At 44.6% G+C, this 16,654-nt stretch overlaps 1 protein-coding gene across 1 annotated transcript; it reads left to right on the forward strand.

The window, feature by feature from the left end:
* Window positions 1–584: 584 nt before the first annotated feature.
* On the forward strand, window positions 585–4,365 carry KCNJ1 (potassium inwardly rectifying channel subfamily J member 1). Its single transcript, XM_021696517.1, has 2 exons — window positions 585–620; window positions 3,226–4,365. The coding sequence occupies exons 1-2, from the start codon at window positions 585–587 to the stop codon at window positions 4,363–4,365; spliced, it is 1,176 nt and encodes a 391-aa protein (XP_021552192.1).
* Window positions 4,366–16,654: the final 12,289 nt, after the last annotated feature.

Consider the following 16,654-nt stretch of genomic DNA (forward strand, 5'->3'; position numbering starts at 1 on the left):
TAAATAACCCCCACTATTGTATAGAGAGATTGACCCGGTATCTTGTTTCTTCCTCGTGTGACCTTACTTTCATCTTACAAATATGTACTGGTCTAAGTCTATATATTCACCTGTATCTTTGTGAACACTTGGAAATCTCAGGATCTCAGTGTATTTCAGAGAACAGGCTCAGAGATCGATGATAACTAATTCTTTCTGGTGAAAAGCTAATAGGCATGACCTATGAGAAACAGCAAGAGAGCTATATAGAGCGTGGCAAAGGAGAGGAGGAAAATGCTGGAACTCAAGCCATGCCTGCTGCCCAGGGACCTTAGCTGGGGGGTTGTCATGTCTTAGCATGACGGTATTCAAGCCATGTGAGGTCTGGAAAAAAAATACATACCCCGCTTGGGGCTCAGTCTGAGAACAACCAATTGCCTTGGTTTAAGCTACCCAACTCCACTATCAAATTAAATGTTTTCAAGCTAATAGAAATTAGCATCAGTCCACTGACCAAACCCTAAAATAAATTAGGCCGAATCTAAAAGAAATCAGCCTGCAGACAGAGACCAACTCCCAAGGCCACTTCCTTGCTTTCCCCAGACATGGATACATCGGGTCGGAATATGCTTAGGATGTTGGTAAGTGCAGACGGTCTGGGGAAAGCATTATAAGCTGATTGCTTTTGTTTTAGCTCTTTGCAAGTCCAGGCAGATATTTTATTAGTAATGCAGGCAAGGAAACCCAGACTTATCCAAGAGATAAATAAGAGGTTACTTATTCACTCTATAGAAATATTCTTTTTTTTTAATTTTTTTAAATTTACTTATTCATGAGAGACAGAGAGAGAGAGAGAGAGAGAGAGGCAGAGGGAGAAGCTCCCTGCTCAGCAGGGAGCCCGACGTGGGACTTGATCCCAGGACCCCGGGATCATGACCTGGGCCGAAGGCAGACGCTTAACCATCTGAGCCACCCAGGCGCCCCTAGAAATATTCTTTATCTTCGAAAATGAAATGAACTTAGGAGAGACTAGAAGAGAAAAGTTGTGAGGAAGAAAAACTCAGAAGTTGTGCTTTGGGAGCCAACTCTGGAAATACGTGTGACAAAGAGAATATGGATTCGCCTGATAAATGTGGCTTGAGAATTATTATTTTATTTCTATGAAGAGCTTTTAAACAGTGTGTGAACTTCCATGAACCCAGGAGAGGGAGGAACGTAAACCAGGTTAAACTACATGTGTGCAGAGAAAGGAGAGAGGCTGGGGAGGGAGCAGACTCTTCTTCAGTGTGCCTCACCTGGGACCAACCCCTACGATTCTTTGGGGACTTGAGGTCCATGAGGGTTGGGTAGGATGTGGGCAGGGCCCTCTGAGTGTGTGCACTGCTGTTTGTTCTCCTGGTAGCATTTTCTTTCTCTGTATCTATAGAACTTGTCCTCAGAATTTCAAATCACCACAGCTGTGGTTTTCTTTTTACCTCTTCTACCTGGTGTTGGCTTCTTATGTTTTCACCTGGCTTAAGGCTGTGAACAAAACAGCGTGGGATAGTACTTTTGTTTAAAATGTATCACTAAGTTGGTTTCGCTTCCTGGTTTGTATGAATAAACATATTTTTGAAGGGGGATTTTGAAATCTATTTTAGAAACATATTTGCATTTAATTAAAAATACCACGAAGACATTGCTAACCATGGTGGGCACACCTTGGAGTGGGGGAGGGCACATCTAGGGGAGGAGGTAGTCTAGTGTTGATGACTGTGGCTTTCATCATTGTTGGCTGTTTAGGGGAAAATCCCTTCACTTTTTTTTGCTGTAAACTGGAAGTCATAATAATGTCATCAACAAGAAACCATTGAGTAGATGGTATTTTGAAGAGCTTACTTCATTCACTGAATTATTCCATTTAAGCTCATTGAATAACTATCGAGTGTCCATAGACTGTGCTAGCAGCTGGGGTAGAGGAGTGAGTAAAGCATGGTTCTACCTTTATGGAGAATTATTTGGATTTTATTTAAATCAGAGCTTCCCAGCCCTTCAGCTTAGAATCAGGGAAGAAAGCGTGAGCTATTGATGGTGACCATCATACCATTCCTCTTAGGAATCTTGGCACATCATGGAGAGAAAAAGGAAACAGGCTTGCAGCTCCACTGAGCAAACTCCTGAGCTCATAGGGTAGGACTTGACCAAACTGTATTGAGGAACTCTGTTCTAAATAGTCTCAAACATTTAAAAAAAAAAAAAAAAAAAAGGAAGTTGACTAATATTTGTCTTAAAATGTTTCAGGCAAATCTGACTTTAGAATATAAAATTTAATAACTGAGATGCAGCATATTAGAGTTTCCTTTGGACTGGAAGCAGGGAACCTTATGGTTTATGTTTTTAGTTGTCATCCTGCCACTGGTTAGTACACGACTTTGGCTATGTCATTAAAAGTTTCTGAATCTCCGTTCCTTCACTGGATAAATGAGAAAGTTGAATTGGTCCAGATTCCTTTTTTTTTTTTTTAAAGATTTTATTTATTTATTTGAGAGAGAAAGAATGAGAGACAGAGAGCATGAGAGGAAGAGGATCAGAGGGAGAAGCAGACTCCCCGCTGAGCAGGGAGCCTGATGCGGGACTCGAACCTGGGACTCCAGGATCATGACCTGAGCTGAAGGCAGTCGCTTAACCAACTGAGCCACCCAGGCACCTCCAGATTCCTTTTGATATTGAGTGATAATAGCAGTAAAGAAGATGCTTTAGGTAGTAGAGCGATGAATCTTTTTTATGGCTATTTATTTTTATATTTTACAAAAAAATATAAGTAGTCCTTCCAGCTTCTGCTTTCACAGATATTTTTGCTTAGCAGAAGGCAAAAATTTATTAAAGGAAAAGGAGAATTGATTTAAAGAGTAATACCAGATAAATCATAGTACAGGTCATAATTGGTTATCATAAGCATTTTTAAGTTTGTGTGCCACTGACTAAGGCCAGGAAACATTTGAATACATGCCCTCTTAAGTTCCTTCCATTTCGATCTCCCTGTAATTATTTTCCCTCTTTATATCTAAGCAATATGGTCTCTTGGTGGAAAGTTTCTGTTGAAAATAGTGTTGCGGTATCCAGAATAAACTGTCAGCTTTTCTGAATGCTCAGTAATTCAGATTGTTTTGAATGGTCTTTCATATATAGTTAGCTCTTCATGTGAGGCACCTAGTCCACTGCTGCTGTAAACATCATTTCATTTTGTTTGTTTTTGATATGTTTCAGATCAGAGTGTTGACAGAAAGAATGTTCAAATATCTTCGGAAATGGTTTGTTGCTCACTTTTTGGGGCATTCTCGGCAAAGAGCAAGGCTTGTCTCCAAAGATGGAAGATGCAACATAGAGTTTGGCAATGTGGAGGCCCAGTCAAGGTTTATATTCTTTGTGGACATCTGGACAACTGTGCTTGACCTCAAATGGAGATACAAAATGACCATCTTCATTTCAACCTTCTTGGGGAGTTGGTTCTTCTTTGGTCTTCTGTGGTATGCGGTAGCCTACATCCACAAAGATCTCCCTGAGTTCCATCCTTCTGTCAACCACACCCCTTGTGTGGAGAACATTAATGGCTTGACCTCAGCTTTTCTGTTTTCTCTGGAAACACAAGTGACCATTGGATATGGATTCAGGTGTGTGACAGAACAATGTGGCACTGCCATTTTTCTTCTTATCTTCCAGTCTATACTTGGAGTCATCATCAATTCTTTCATGTGTGGTGCCATTCTAGCCAAGATCTCCAGACCCAAAAAACGTGCCAAGACCATTACATTCAGCAAGAACGCAGTGATCAGTAAGCGGGGCGGGAAGCTTTGTCTCCTAATCCGAGTGGTTAATCTTAGGAAGAGCCTCCTTATTGGGAGTCACATATATGGGAAGCTCCTGAGGACCACAGTCACTCCTGAAGGAGAGACTATTATTTTGGACCAGATCAATATCAACTTTGTAGTTGATGCAGGGAATGAAAATTTATTCTTCATCTCCCCATTGACAATTTACCATGTCATTGATCAAAACAGCCCCTTCTTCCACATGGCAGCAGAAACCCTTCCCCAGCAAGACTTTGAATTAGTAGTGTTTTTAGATGGCACAGTGGAATCAACCAGTGCCACCTGCCAAGTCCGAACATCCTATGTCCCAGAAGAGGTGCTCTGGGGCTACCGTTTTGCTCCCATGGTATCCAAGACTAAGGAAGGGAAATACCGAGTGGATTTCCATAACTTTAGTAAGACTGTGGAAGTGGAGACCCCTCACTGTGCCTTGTGCCTTTATAATGAGAAAGACGCTAGAGCCAGGATGAAGAGAGGCTATGACAATCCCAACTTCAACTTGTCAGAAGTCAATGAAACAGATGACACCAAAATGTGACAGTGGTTTTTCAACAGGAGTAAAGCAAAATCTTGAAGATACCTAGTGACTAGAAGTATTAGGAAGCAATCAACAATTTGAGGATATGAAATTAGGATAAGAGCCTTCAACGTCTATCAGCACCATGCCCCTGAATCCCACAGCCATGATCTTACAAGACAGGTAGCTCTACAAGGCAACTGCATTAGAACATGCAATATTCCTACAAGAAATAGCAGTATGGAAGCCATAGTAGTTCACTTGGAATCTTGAATATGATTATTTGAAATCATGCAGTGTTGATAGAAACAAAATCATCAAAAGTTTCACAGACAGGCCAAATGAGATCTTAAAAGTCTCCTTGAAGAAGTTATGAGCTTTAGATAGGATCCGGGAAAAACCATATTCTCATTTTTAGTCTACTGATAAGAAATAAGTCACTTTTAACATTGGTTTTTATCAAGGGAAAAATGGTCTCCCTTAGCCATTTTTGGTTGGTTGGAGGAGATGAACTAATCAGAGACAGTAAGAAAAGACTGGTAGGTACTCCAAGAACATTTGTGAGGCTCTGAGATTCTCCAGCCCTGGTTGTTGGAGCTTTCATCTTAGTCTGGGTCATGCTGTGTTTCCTGAAGAGCAAGGGAAGGCTCCAGCCACGGACCTTGCATCTCTATGTATCCAATGTGGAGAGGAACACTGAGCTCAACCTGCTTTATGGCACATCCAGACACTGCAGCCCAAGTTGGGTTTTGGCCCAAATGATCTCACGTGGTACATTTAGAGGCTAAATCACCACTCTAGAATCTCAGTGAATACTTTCCTGAGGAACGAATGCTTGATTTGAACATGGTGGTGATATTTCTTCCAATCTGTGTTAGGTGGGATAAAGGGCTACAAATCTGTTAAGAGAATATTTCCTGATCTTCCAAGAAGGCAGTGAAGAGTTTAAAGGCACAGTGTCAGTTTAGAAGGGACAATACTGCTAGTGCTTCTGAGAAAAAAAGTATCTTGTGTTTTTCTGCCTTGAGTTTGTACTGAAATGCTGTTCCTAAAGAAGACTTGTGGAAAGGAAAGGGATGGTCTGTGACCCCCTCAGGGAGGCAAACATGAGGTGTGTTTTTCTCTGAGGGCCACCACTGCATCTTCCTCAAAGGGACCAACTTAATACAAGGATTGATCTCTAGGGAAGGGTTTTACTCTGAATGTCTCATTCGGTCCTCCACCTCTATTATTTTGAATCTATCCTGGGAGGAATGGGACTCAAAGCTCCTTAGGAATCAAAATGTTTTCGGTGTGTTGATTCATATATTAAATCTCTGAAACTGTGCACATGCTTTCCAAAAGTGTCAGTTATTGTGTGTTAAATGTAACAGACTGACAGGTGACATGTGTGTTAACTGTAACAGACCGAACAGGTGACATCCCTCTGGCTGAAGGTGGACTTTCTCCTGGGCGATGTGGGAGGGGTGGGAAGATGGCAAATAAGACCATATGTTGTCTGGACACCAGCTTACCCTGGGGGAAAAGACCCTGTGGTTACAGACATGCCTTTTCCCTGTACCACTCCTGATGATCACTCCAATGTGTCTTGGACACACAAAGTGGTGGTTGTGGCAGTTTTCACTGGGGATGGTTCTGTTTTCCCAGGCCTGGGCATGAGTTTGTTCAGATTCAGACACACGCTCTGGTCCTTCTGACCGAGATCAGTACGAAGTCTGACGGGCTAAGAGTTGTGCACTTTGTCAGTGGCCGTAACACTGGACGCAACTGGCCCACACGGGAGATTAGTCTGTGCCCTATACATGAGCTGGCACCGCAATTTGATCTATTGACAAAGCTGAAGGAAATGAGGTATGAAAAGCTTGAGGAAGCCAGAATTCTCTGGTGGCCCACTGTCATAAGGTTTTATGACTCTGTAGTCCCTTCATAAACTGGAGGGTCAGAACACATTCCTTCTGGTCTGTTCTGCTCATTAACAGCATGCTCGGGGATTGCTGGAAGTGAAATGATCTTATAAAATCTACTCCTTTTGATGGTTAAGAGAGCTGAAAAACTGGAATCCTTCTGGGTTATTCGGTGGAAATCTGTGCTTTCAAATATTCCTTTATTAGGATCAAGGCATTCTGCTATCTGGCGTCTCTCTCTTCATGCAAATTCCCATTGAACCTCTAGCAACCATTAATATACTTACATCCAATAAAGCCCTGAGGAAATGAGGGTCAGCAGGTACCTTTTAATAATCCTAAGGAGTGGCCGGAACCCAAAAGCAGCATAAAAAACCTGGACGTTTAAAAAGAGGGGGTGACCGGGCGCCTGGGTGGCTCAGTTGGTTAAGCGACTGCCTTCGGCTCAGGTCATGATCCTGGAGTCCCGGGATCGAGTCCTGCATCAGGCTCCCTGCTCGGCAGGGAGTCTGCTTCTCCCTCTGACCCTCCCCCCTCTCATGCTCTCTGTCTCTCATTCTCTCTGTCTCAAATAAATAAATAAAATCTTTAAAAAAAAAAAAAAAGAGGGGGTGACCAAAGGCATAGGAGCTCAGTGAGTAAAGAAAATAAATGGGAAATAGAAGGTTCCAGAAGGCTAACTTGCCTAAAGGTTAATGCCAATGCTAAAGGCAGGCTTTTTATTCCAATGAAGTAACGTTGTTCCCAGTAGGACCTGACCATATTAGTACTGTAATTGCTACAGGTGCGCCATATTGTTATATTTACTTAATTATCTATCCATTCTGAAAGCAATTCAGTATTTCTTATTCCTTCCAAGAAAAACTGCATCCCATGATGCTGTACCATATTCAGAGTTTTCCTTGGCACCGACTCCCCTTGAAGTGCCTAATTTAGCTCTGTTGCTATGAGGGTTTTGATTTGGAGAGTCCCAACCTGGTCTAATCTCCTAGGACTTAGGTCGACTCTGGTGCCAATATTCAGATTTAAGATTTGGGAGATGGTCTAAAAATTTATTCCACAAGAGAGAAAGTGTGGAAGGAAAAGATCCTCTCTCTAAGCTGCCAGATCTAAGAAGTGAGATGATCAGAGTGTCTGTTTCCATGGCTAATGGATGTGTCACAGGACAGCAAAGAACTTTCCTGGTGGACTGTGTGGATAGTTGAGGAGGTGCCTTCCTTGGAGATTTTTCACAAAATGGGACATGGCTTCTCCGCGGGATGGTTTGGTGAATAGCGTGGGGGATCTTTCCCCATCTAGAACAAACGTGAAAACCTCTGATGCAAAGAATGCAAATGAGCCCCTGACCCCACCCCTGGGCCGTTGTTGTCTGCCCTTACAGGAAGTGCATGTCAATCAAAGCTTGACAGGGGAGATAGAGCATTTTATTTTGGAAGCCAGAAGTTTGAGAACAATGACTGGAATTTCCTCTTTCTGTCCAGAAAGGGCTGTTTGTCACTGGGGAGATAAAAGTCCAGGGGTAGGGAATAAAGGTTATCGGGAACAGCGCAACACAGAGCCGTGGGGGGGGGGGGGGGGGCTGCAGCGGGAGGAGGGGTTATGGAGGAAATCTATTTCAATGCCTGTCATTGAGTTTCCATTAAAAGAACATTCAGTTAGGAATTCAAAAATAATTTAATCTCCCCAGCCAGATGCACCCAGCTGGACTCCTTGGAGCCGAGCCCTGCAGACAGGGAGATCTGCACCGGGGGCTGCAGGGGCTAGGAACTCCTGCATCTCCAACTGATGCAACCTTGACTGCCCTGGGTGTCGTGGAGGGTGTGGGCATCTTTCAGGTTCGTGAGACACCCCAAGACCTGCGCTCTAGCAGAAGAAACTTAATGCCAGGGGCTACTTACTGAGTTCTTACTAGGTTTTAGGTTCTGTTTTAAGCATTTCATATACATTATTTAATTTCCCCAATGCTTCTATGAGGTACTATTTTTACATTTATTTTTCACTTGAGGTAGCTCAGGTAAGAAACTTGTCCAGAGTTACTAGCTAGTAAATGGCAGGGCTGGGATTCAAACTCCGATCTGTCTTGAAAGCCCACGTGTTTAAAATGGTTCAATTCTGCATCCTACCATGGGCCCCCCTCTGAGAGGACCCACCAGGGCCATCAGACGTTTACCATAAACCCAAGGAAAACTGGCACATATTTCTGGTCCTGTCTTACACTTTGGGAGAAGCCCCTCATTGCTTAGCACAAGGTGGAGCTTCTGGTTAGAGCTTAATAAACCTCTCTGGACTTACATGTTCTAGGAAGTGGTAGTGCTTAACCAGGGCCTCTGGATAATCGGCTAGGTCAGCATCTGGAAATACCGTCGCTATCCTGAAGATCTGCCTAGACTGTTGGTGCAAACTCTCTTCCTACATCTACATATATGCTAATTATACATGTATACGTGTTGTTTTATTTTGATCTCTGAGTAGTCTTTCACTGGAGGTAGAGACAGATATTATTTCCATTTTGACAGATGGGGACATGGAGCCTCAGTTATCCCTGGAGGACAGTGTCTCCATTCTCCATTCACCTCTGTGTTTCTGGCACCAACACTGTGTCTCACGTGGCCAATAAGTGGTTTTTGAATCAGTAAATGGATGAATGAAGGATTTGCTCGAGTCAGTATGGTTCGGAGTGGATTTGAAGCAATATCCATCCAAAGGACTTTTGACAAGCTACCTCATTCACTAGCGGAGGGGCCTTGACAGAGGACTTCATTTCATCTATGATGACATTTTCATGATGTGTAAAACGGAGCTTTGAAATGGAGTAAAGGGGAGAATTAAATGAAATAATAGATGTAAGAATCCCTTTATAGAAAGTAAATGATTATTGACATGGCAAAACAAAGTGGGAGAATGGGTTTGGAGCCGAGGGCCTGCAGGGGCGAAGAGCACAGAAAGCAGAGGTCTGGGAGGGGCTGTGACAGAGACCAGAGGAGGCCTCCAGAAATAAGCAAAAGGTCTCAGTCTTCCTGGATATTGGCTAGGCTGTGAGTTGGGGAAATCTGAGTAGAATCCTGGGGCCTGGGACTTCATTTCAACCCAACAGATGCTCACTGGGGGCCTACTGTGAGCTTGGCACGGAGAGTGCAAGAATGAGGAAGGAAGGATGGTTCCTGCCAGGGCTGTAAAGGATCCCGAGGGGCTCCCACCAGCCTGGTGGGCCAGAGCTAAGTTGGAAGACTGCTGATTATGGAGAAAGTGATCTTCTCGCCTGATGCCTTGTGCTTAGTGTAGTTTCCATAGGTGATATTGACATGATTGTTAACAATAGGACTATTGACTATAGTTTTAAAATTATTTGGGATTAAAAGAAGTCTTTATAACATGTACTACAAGGGATATGTAGTCAGCAAATGGTTTTAAAATTACTAGAAGTAGTTCTTCCATCTGTGACATAGAGTTAGGCTCATTTGTCTCAGGTTTTTTTAACCAATTATTAGAGCTTGTTGATTGTTTCCCTTTTTTGATTTAACTGTTTTTGTAATTATGCAAAGAATTTATATGGTTTCAAAAATCACAGAATATAGAAAATTCATCGCTATTTATGTTCCGTCCCTACTCTCTCCCTCTTATGGAAAGGTAACCGTTCTTATTAGTTTATCACGCTACTGTTTCACTTGGAAAAGTATAAGCAATACCTATATATTTGTATCCTCCCATTCTTACACAAAAGTATCATTCTAGAAACATTGTTCCACAGTGTTTTGTTCACTTAACAATATATCCTGCAGATAGCTGCGTTAGGATAATTGCTGATGATACCAACATTAGTGGGATCCTCCTCTCCACTGACCTTCTCTGGCTTTTGCCGAAGTTGCTGGAATCTTGCTCCAGCGGCCTCTGCCCTGCCGTCGTGGGCCTGAGAGATGGTGGACGTGCCTGCTTTGCATTCCTACAAGACTGTCTCCCTTTGCAGAGGGCCTGTAAGGCTTATTCCCCTGAGAAGCTTGGGCTCTCAGAACCAAGGTTCTCAACAGGAGACAATCTGCCCAGGAGCAGTAGCTCTTTAGGGATCAAAACTCCCTGGAATTTTGGCTGGTTAGAAAGTCTGGGGTCTCTGCTAGGGAGTGGGGGTATTCAGTTCCTGGGGCATTCTGGGTCATCACTTTTGATTAGGGTCCGGGAATTCTTTGGAGGTTGGGGTCAGGGAACCCACCATGGTATGCAAAATTTCATGCACGAGTATTAAAATTAAAACAATTAAATGAATTAAAAAAAATAAAATGCTCAAAGTACGAAAAAAGTCCTGAGGGAGGTAGAGGTAGGGGAAAGCTTCTTCGGGATGGCACCCAACTGGGCTTAATGCTTGGAGGAGATTTGACATAGGGAGAGGAGAGGGCAACCAGGTGGGCAGGTTGGTCCCAGGCTAACAGAAGAACAGGATGTACATTTGCATGGAGCTTCTGAGAGGTGATAAGCCAGTTTACATGGCCGCCCCTTTGGCGTACAGCGCGGAGGGAACTAGCAGTTTATGGTCAGGAGTCACAGGTTTGGGGTGATGTCAGCCCCGAGTTTGAATCCTGACTCCATCCGTCAACCACAGAAGTCTCTGGGCTGGTAAGGACACGATTAAACGATTGTTTTAGAAATATAGCTCTGGGGCGCCTGGGTGGCTCAGTTGGTTAAGCGACTGCCTTCGGCTCAGGTCATGATCCTGGAGTCCCTGGATCGAGTCCTGCATCGGGCTCCCTGCTCGGCAGGGAGTCTGCTTCTCCCTCTGACCCTCCCCCCTCTCATGTGCTCTCTCTCTCTCAAATAAATAAATAAAATCTTTAAAAAAAAATAAAAGAATAGAAGTATAGCTCTGGTGCTAGTGCGTAGGATGGGTTGGAGAAAAAATTGGAGATGGAAACTAGCTTTCAAGGGAGGGAAGGAAGGTGTCACCATTCTCATTTTTCAGTGGGGAGACCCTAGGACTTGCCCAGGTCACTTAGCTACAGAAGGGAACGAAAGGGCCCAGAGCCCAGGGCTTCTGTTTTCTAGTTAGTTTAGTGCTTTTCCCTGGACCACCCACAACCCTCATGCCCAGGGGCCACTGTTCCCAAAAGAAAGCTCCCCAGGAAGGTGGTAGCCAAGGTCAGAGGATTGCTTGCCAGGACTCTGGGGCTAATGAGTCTGAGTCTGGGGAATGGAGAAGGCACCACATACTTGAACTGTGTCGTGGGGGACCCAGAAGCCACCTGCATCTACTTCGTATCCAAGGAGCCCAGGAGGAAGGTGAAAGGCTTGTCTCCATGGTCAGAGAAGTGACTTCCTCTATCCCGATGAAGTGAAAAGGAGGCGATTCACTAGTTAGCGGGCTGTTTGGATCACCAGCAAAGTTGGTTTCAGCTGAATCATAGTGCAGTTAGAGACCGTAATGATCTTGATGGCTCAATCAGTTCCCCACATCACAACCTGAGTCTGTGACCATCTCTTAAGGATCAACCCTGATGAAAGCATGAAAGAAAAAAAATGTAGGTAATAAAGAGAGTTTGAAGGCAGGAAATACAGTGTGATGTTCAGTGGCTTTGAAGACAAGCTCAGCTCTCCCATTCACTGGCCATCTTATCTACAACTGGTTCTTAACCTTTCTGAATCCTTTTTTTTCCAGCTGTAAATAATGGTAATTAACATCTATGTTAAAGAGTTACTGGAAGGACAATAGTTTGAAATAATATGGAACGTAATAATATGTGAAGCACCGAGCACAGGGCCTACTGTAGGCTCCCCCCCGGATGGTAGTTGGAATGATGGTAAGGTGATGGTTTTGCTGATGATGGGTAAGGAGAAGGTAGTGGTTTGTCCCACCCCGTGCCTTTTACCCTGTGCCTGAGCCTCATCATCGCTTCTCCCTAGATTCCATCCTTTTCTGTTCTCAGCCCTGACCTTAACCTGAAAAGAGGTAGCTCACCTTCCTCCCATCCCTCCCATCTGCTTCCACCGCACATGCACAGAATCCTAGAAGCTTCACAGGGAACAGGACCTATGATCCTGTTCCTGATCCTACCCTGTTATTTTACAGGTGGAGAAATCAAGAGCTCCAGAAGGAAATGACTTGTCCAATGGGTCTTAATGGCCCGTGGAAAGCATCACTTGCTTCAGACATCCCCCCCACGTGACTAGGAGAGTAGAAACAGGTGATATTACTGAACTGACTAGAGAGGAAGTCTAAAGGGAGGGGACCCTACAATAGTGGTCTGTCCTAAGTGAGCCCACACTTTCTGTGCGTGCGGTGTGCCTCTGGCCAGGAGGTGGCGCCATACACCTCCGGATCACAAAGCGAAAGCCGCCGGCTGGAAAAGTGGGCCTCCAGCAGTTAGGCGGTGGTGGGCCAGCTCTGGCGTACCCAGAGAGCGCTCTAATAGCCATTCTGTTTAGAATATTTAACAGAAACGCATAAAAATATCTGGGTCATCTAATCATTGCTGGGCTGACAAAATGTCTGTGAAGACTTTTTCATTTGCAAAATGAAATTGCGATGTAAAAGCTCCTAACTCCGGAGCGATTAGGGTGGCTATAGAGAAAGTTATCATTTATTGAGTCCACTAGAGCTGTGATGCTTTACATTTTCTCCACCATGAAGCTGAATGAATATTATTACTCCCCATCTTACAGATGAGAAGACCGAGGGTTGTCCAAGGTCTGTATGTGGCTCTTGAGGGCAGAGCTGGTATGTATCTGTCTTACGCATTTGTATTTATTTGCTTGTTTTTAAAGATTTTATTTCTTTATTTGAGAGCGACCAGGGGAAGGAGTAGAGGGAGAGGGAGAAGCAGACTCCACACGGAGCGTGGAGCCTGACGCAGCACTCGATCTCACGACTCTGAGATCATGACCTGAGCAGAAACCGAGAGTTGGCCACTTAGCCAACGGCGCCACCCAGGTGCCTGGTATTTGCTCACTTAATACTCACAACAACCCTGGGAGACAGGAACAATCCATCCACACAAGCATGGGTCACGGGCTTTCCCCAGTAACAGGCCAACTCCTGTCACCTGGAGGCCTGGATTATAATCCTGACTCTTCCAGTGGCTTTTTTATGACTTTGGCAAGTGACTTAACCTCTGAGTCTTAGCTTTCTCATCTTAAGATGAGGATAATAAGAACACAAAGTTGTGCAGAGGACCAATGGGGAAAACATATGAGAAAACACAGTGTTCACGATAAAGCAAGATTCTCTTTCATGGGATTATTTTTACTGCAGGCATCTAATAGCTTAATTCATAGAAAGATGTGCACAAGGCTATGTGTCACCGGATTATTGGTAGTGATGAAACACCTAAGTACGCCACAATCGGGAAATGGGTGAAAAGTAGTGTGGACCCTGACAGAGTGTAATACCATGCTACTTTCAACACGTATTTGGGCGCTCAGCAGGGGCCGGGATGTGCATTAGGAAATAGGATGCACCAGGAGCCCCGTGGAGCTCATATCCTGGAGGCAGTGGACAGGAAATGCAGTTGTCAAAGGGGAGACAGGGCATGAGGGTTCCTAACCTAGTCTGAGGCACCAAGGAGAGCCTGTGAGGAACAGACATCAAGGTGAAACCTGAGGCATCAGGAAGAGTTAGCCAAATGATGGGAGGCCAAGGGTCAGGATCAAGAGAGGGGAATGCTCCTGGAATACATCCATAGTTCAGGGTGTAAGACAGGGTGTAAAAGACACTGTAATGATTTTAGACAATATTCCACAAATGTCCAATGCAAGAAGTGTGAACCAAAATTATAAATACTTTCATTTTTAAAAATTACTCTGAAATATTCTTAAAAACATACAATTTTGTGGCATATATATGTATACATACATACTTATTTGTGTGTGTATATACACATGAAGACTCAGAAGTAACCACAAATTCATTCATTCATTCATTCATTCATTCATTCATCAAATGTGTTCTGAGGGCTGATGGTCCTGGGACTGCTAAGGGCAAAAGGAATACAACTATGAAGAAGATAGTCAAGGGCCCACCTTCATGGTTTTACTTTCTAACAGAGGGACATGGGAAATAAACATACATGGGCGTCCAGGAGACAGGCTACAAAGAACATTACAAAGGGTCAGGATGGAGATGACTAGATGGGGGAGCTAGGTTAGTGGAGAGGGAAGACCTCTCTGAGGAGCTAACACTGAGAACTGACCAATGGGAAGGAGTCGGCTATGCAAAGATACAGGAAGAGAATATTCTAGGCCAGTGGCCCTCAACCTTGGGCACATATGGGCATCATCTGGGGAGCTTCAAAAAATATTGATGCTTGCTGCCCCCCACCTCCAGATTCTGATTTAATTCTGTAGGGAGACAACCTGGATACTAGGATTTTTCCAGCTTCATAGGGATTTTTACCAGCTTTCCTGGAGCCGCTAATATACAGTGAGACTGAGAACCACTGGTCTAGGTGGAAGCAAGTGGAAGTGATTTGCAGTCAGTATCTGATCATCTTTGGGTGGTAGCACAATGCTTATGTTTAATGTTGTTTTTTAATAGTCTATATTTTGCAGACTTTTATAGCCATGCATTTTTTTTCAATAATTTTGTAAGCAGGAGATAACTCAGAGAGAGTACATTGTAGTATCCAGGGGTCTAGATAATGGTCCAGGCCTCGCCTAGACCTAGGACATTTGAATTCCAACTGCTGCTGAATCAATAGCAGGGTGATCTTGGGCAAATTACGTTACCTCTCTGGGCCCCAGGTTTTCCTTATCTCTAGAATGAACTCTATAATTCCATGTCTCTGTGAACTGGAGCTCTGAGTGAGCAAGAGCCAGCAGAGGCCTGAATAATTAGAAACCTGACTCCGTGTGCGGGGATGTCTCTAAATAAGGGCCATCTCTAAACTTCCAGAGTTCTGGAGGATCCTATCAGATGCTTCTTTTGTTTTTTAATGTAGTTTTCACATGAACCTAGTTTCTGGGGTTTTCTGATGCCGGCTCTGCATGAAACACAGAAAGACAAACCATGCCCTTCCCTTTGTCCCCTAATGTCCCAGCTCGACCACTCTGCTCTCCTGACCATCCCCACACCGCCATAGTGTCTCTGAGGCCCTGTGTAGAATCGTCCAGGCCCAGCTGGCGAGAATGCCTTCTATTCGGCCTCTGAAATTTGCCAAGACTCTGCCCACATTTCCCAGAATCGTTCCCTTGCCTCTTTCACTTTCTCCTCAAAGAACACAAACCCCAGGAGCTGGGCACTCAGGTCTTTCATCCAGCAGTACCACAGTCCTAAGGACTCGATCGCAAAGGGAAGAGGAAGGAAAGACAGTTACGAGCTGTTGTTTGTTTTCTGTTCCTGACTGCCTTTTGGCTGTGGTCAAAGCCATTAGTGTGAGGGGCTCACGCGTGGGCTATGTGGTCATGATTTCTGCTAAGAGGACAGTGAGGTGTGGGGCGGTGCAGTGGGCAGAGAGCCCGGAATCTAGGTTCCTCTCCTGGCTCTGCCCCCAGGGGCCTGTCATTTCATTGTTGTACAGCTTTCAGGAGGGTCCAGGTTACAACAGCCAATTGTGAGCCTCTCTTTCCAGCTCTGAGTTCAGTCTTCACACAGTAGCTTGAAACTTACACCCTGGAAATCAGCAATGGCTACAAATCAGGACCCTGCTACCAACCCCCTCAAGGGCGCCTTGTTAAGCACTTACCAGCACACGGCTGAAGAGATGGGCCAGGCCAAGCTGTGTCCACAATCCCCCCAGAGTTTACAAGTGCAGGATCCCTGGGCCCCGCTGCGGACTCTGGAATTAGAATCTTTAGGTGCCTGAGGGGATTCCAAAACCTGTACACCGGAACTGGCTTTCTAATGAGTGGTGGCATCAATGAATTACATATCCTTAAAGATCATTTTTGGCTCTAAAATAAAATCTGCTTCTGGTTGCCACCTGCCTACATGTTTGTGGCTATAAGCAATAATCAAATCATCTACTACTAAGCCATCTTTTTCTTGCAGATCTGGGGACAGCGTGGCTCCTGATTGAGCCTGCTGACAAGTTTCTACCTTGACAAGGTAACTCCTGCTCCCAAGTCTTAGTCTGATCCTGGGGTGGGAGGTCCCGGTAATTAGCTGGTCCTCACTAGTGATGCTGGGGCTTGGAGCAGGCAGAGTTTTCTTTCAGAAGAGACTTCTCAGGGCTGAAGAGCACAAGGCATAATGAGGTGCCTACGGAAGTCCTTCCATGCCCTGGTTCCCTTCTGGATTGGAGAGTCACCCTGGCTCCACAGAGGCTGGCCTGCCGCAATCTGCTCATCCCATGTTGCCCTCAATGGCGACTCTTGCAGTGATTTGGGGAGGAGAGGGGATTCCTGCCAAAGAGAGACTGAGGCAGGGATGTTTTTAAGTGTCTTGAAATTCCACTTTACAGCACTTAGGACGCTGACCGCGAACAGAC

Source organism: Neomonachus schauinslandi, chromosome 11 (genome assembly GCF_002201575.2).
Source record: "Neomonachus schauinslandi chromosome 11, ASM220157v2, whole genome shotgun sequence".
In the NCBI taxonomy this organism is placed as follows: Eukaryota; Metazoa; Chordata; class Mammalia; order Carnivora; family Phocidae; genus Neomonachus; species Neomonachus schauinslandi.

What these genes read in the sequence shown, in the direction of transcription:
- KCNJ1 (XM_021696517.1), top strand. Translation starts at nt 585, where the DNA reads ATGGATACATCGGGTCGGAATATGCTTAGGATGTTG. An exon ending in GGAATATGCTTAGGATGTTG is followed by an intron (nt 621 to 3,225) that starts GTAAGTGCAGAC and finishes GATATGTTTCAG; the next exon opens with ATCAGAGTGTTGACAGAAAG.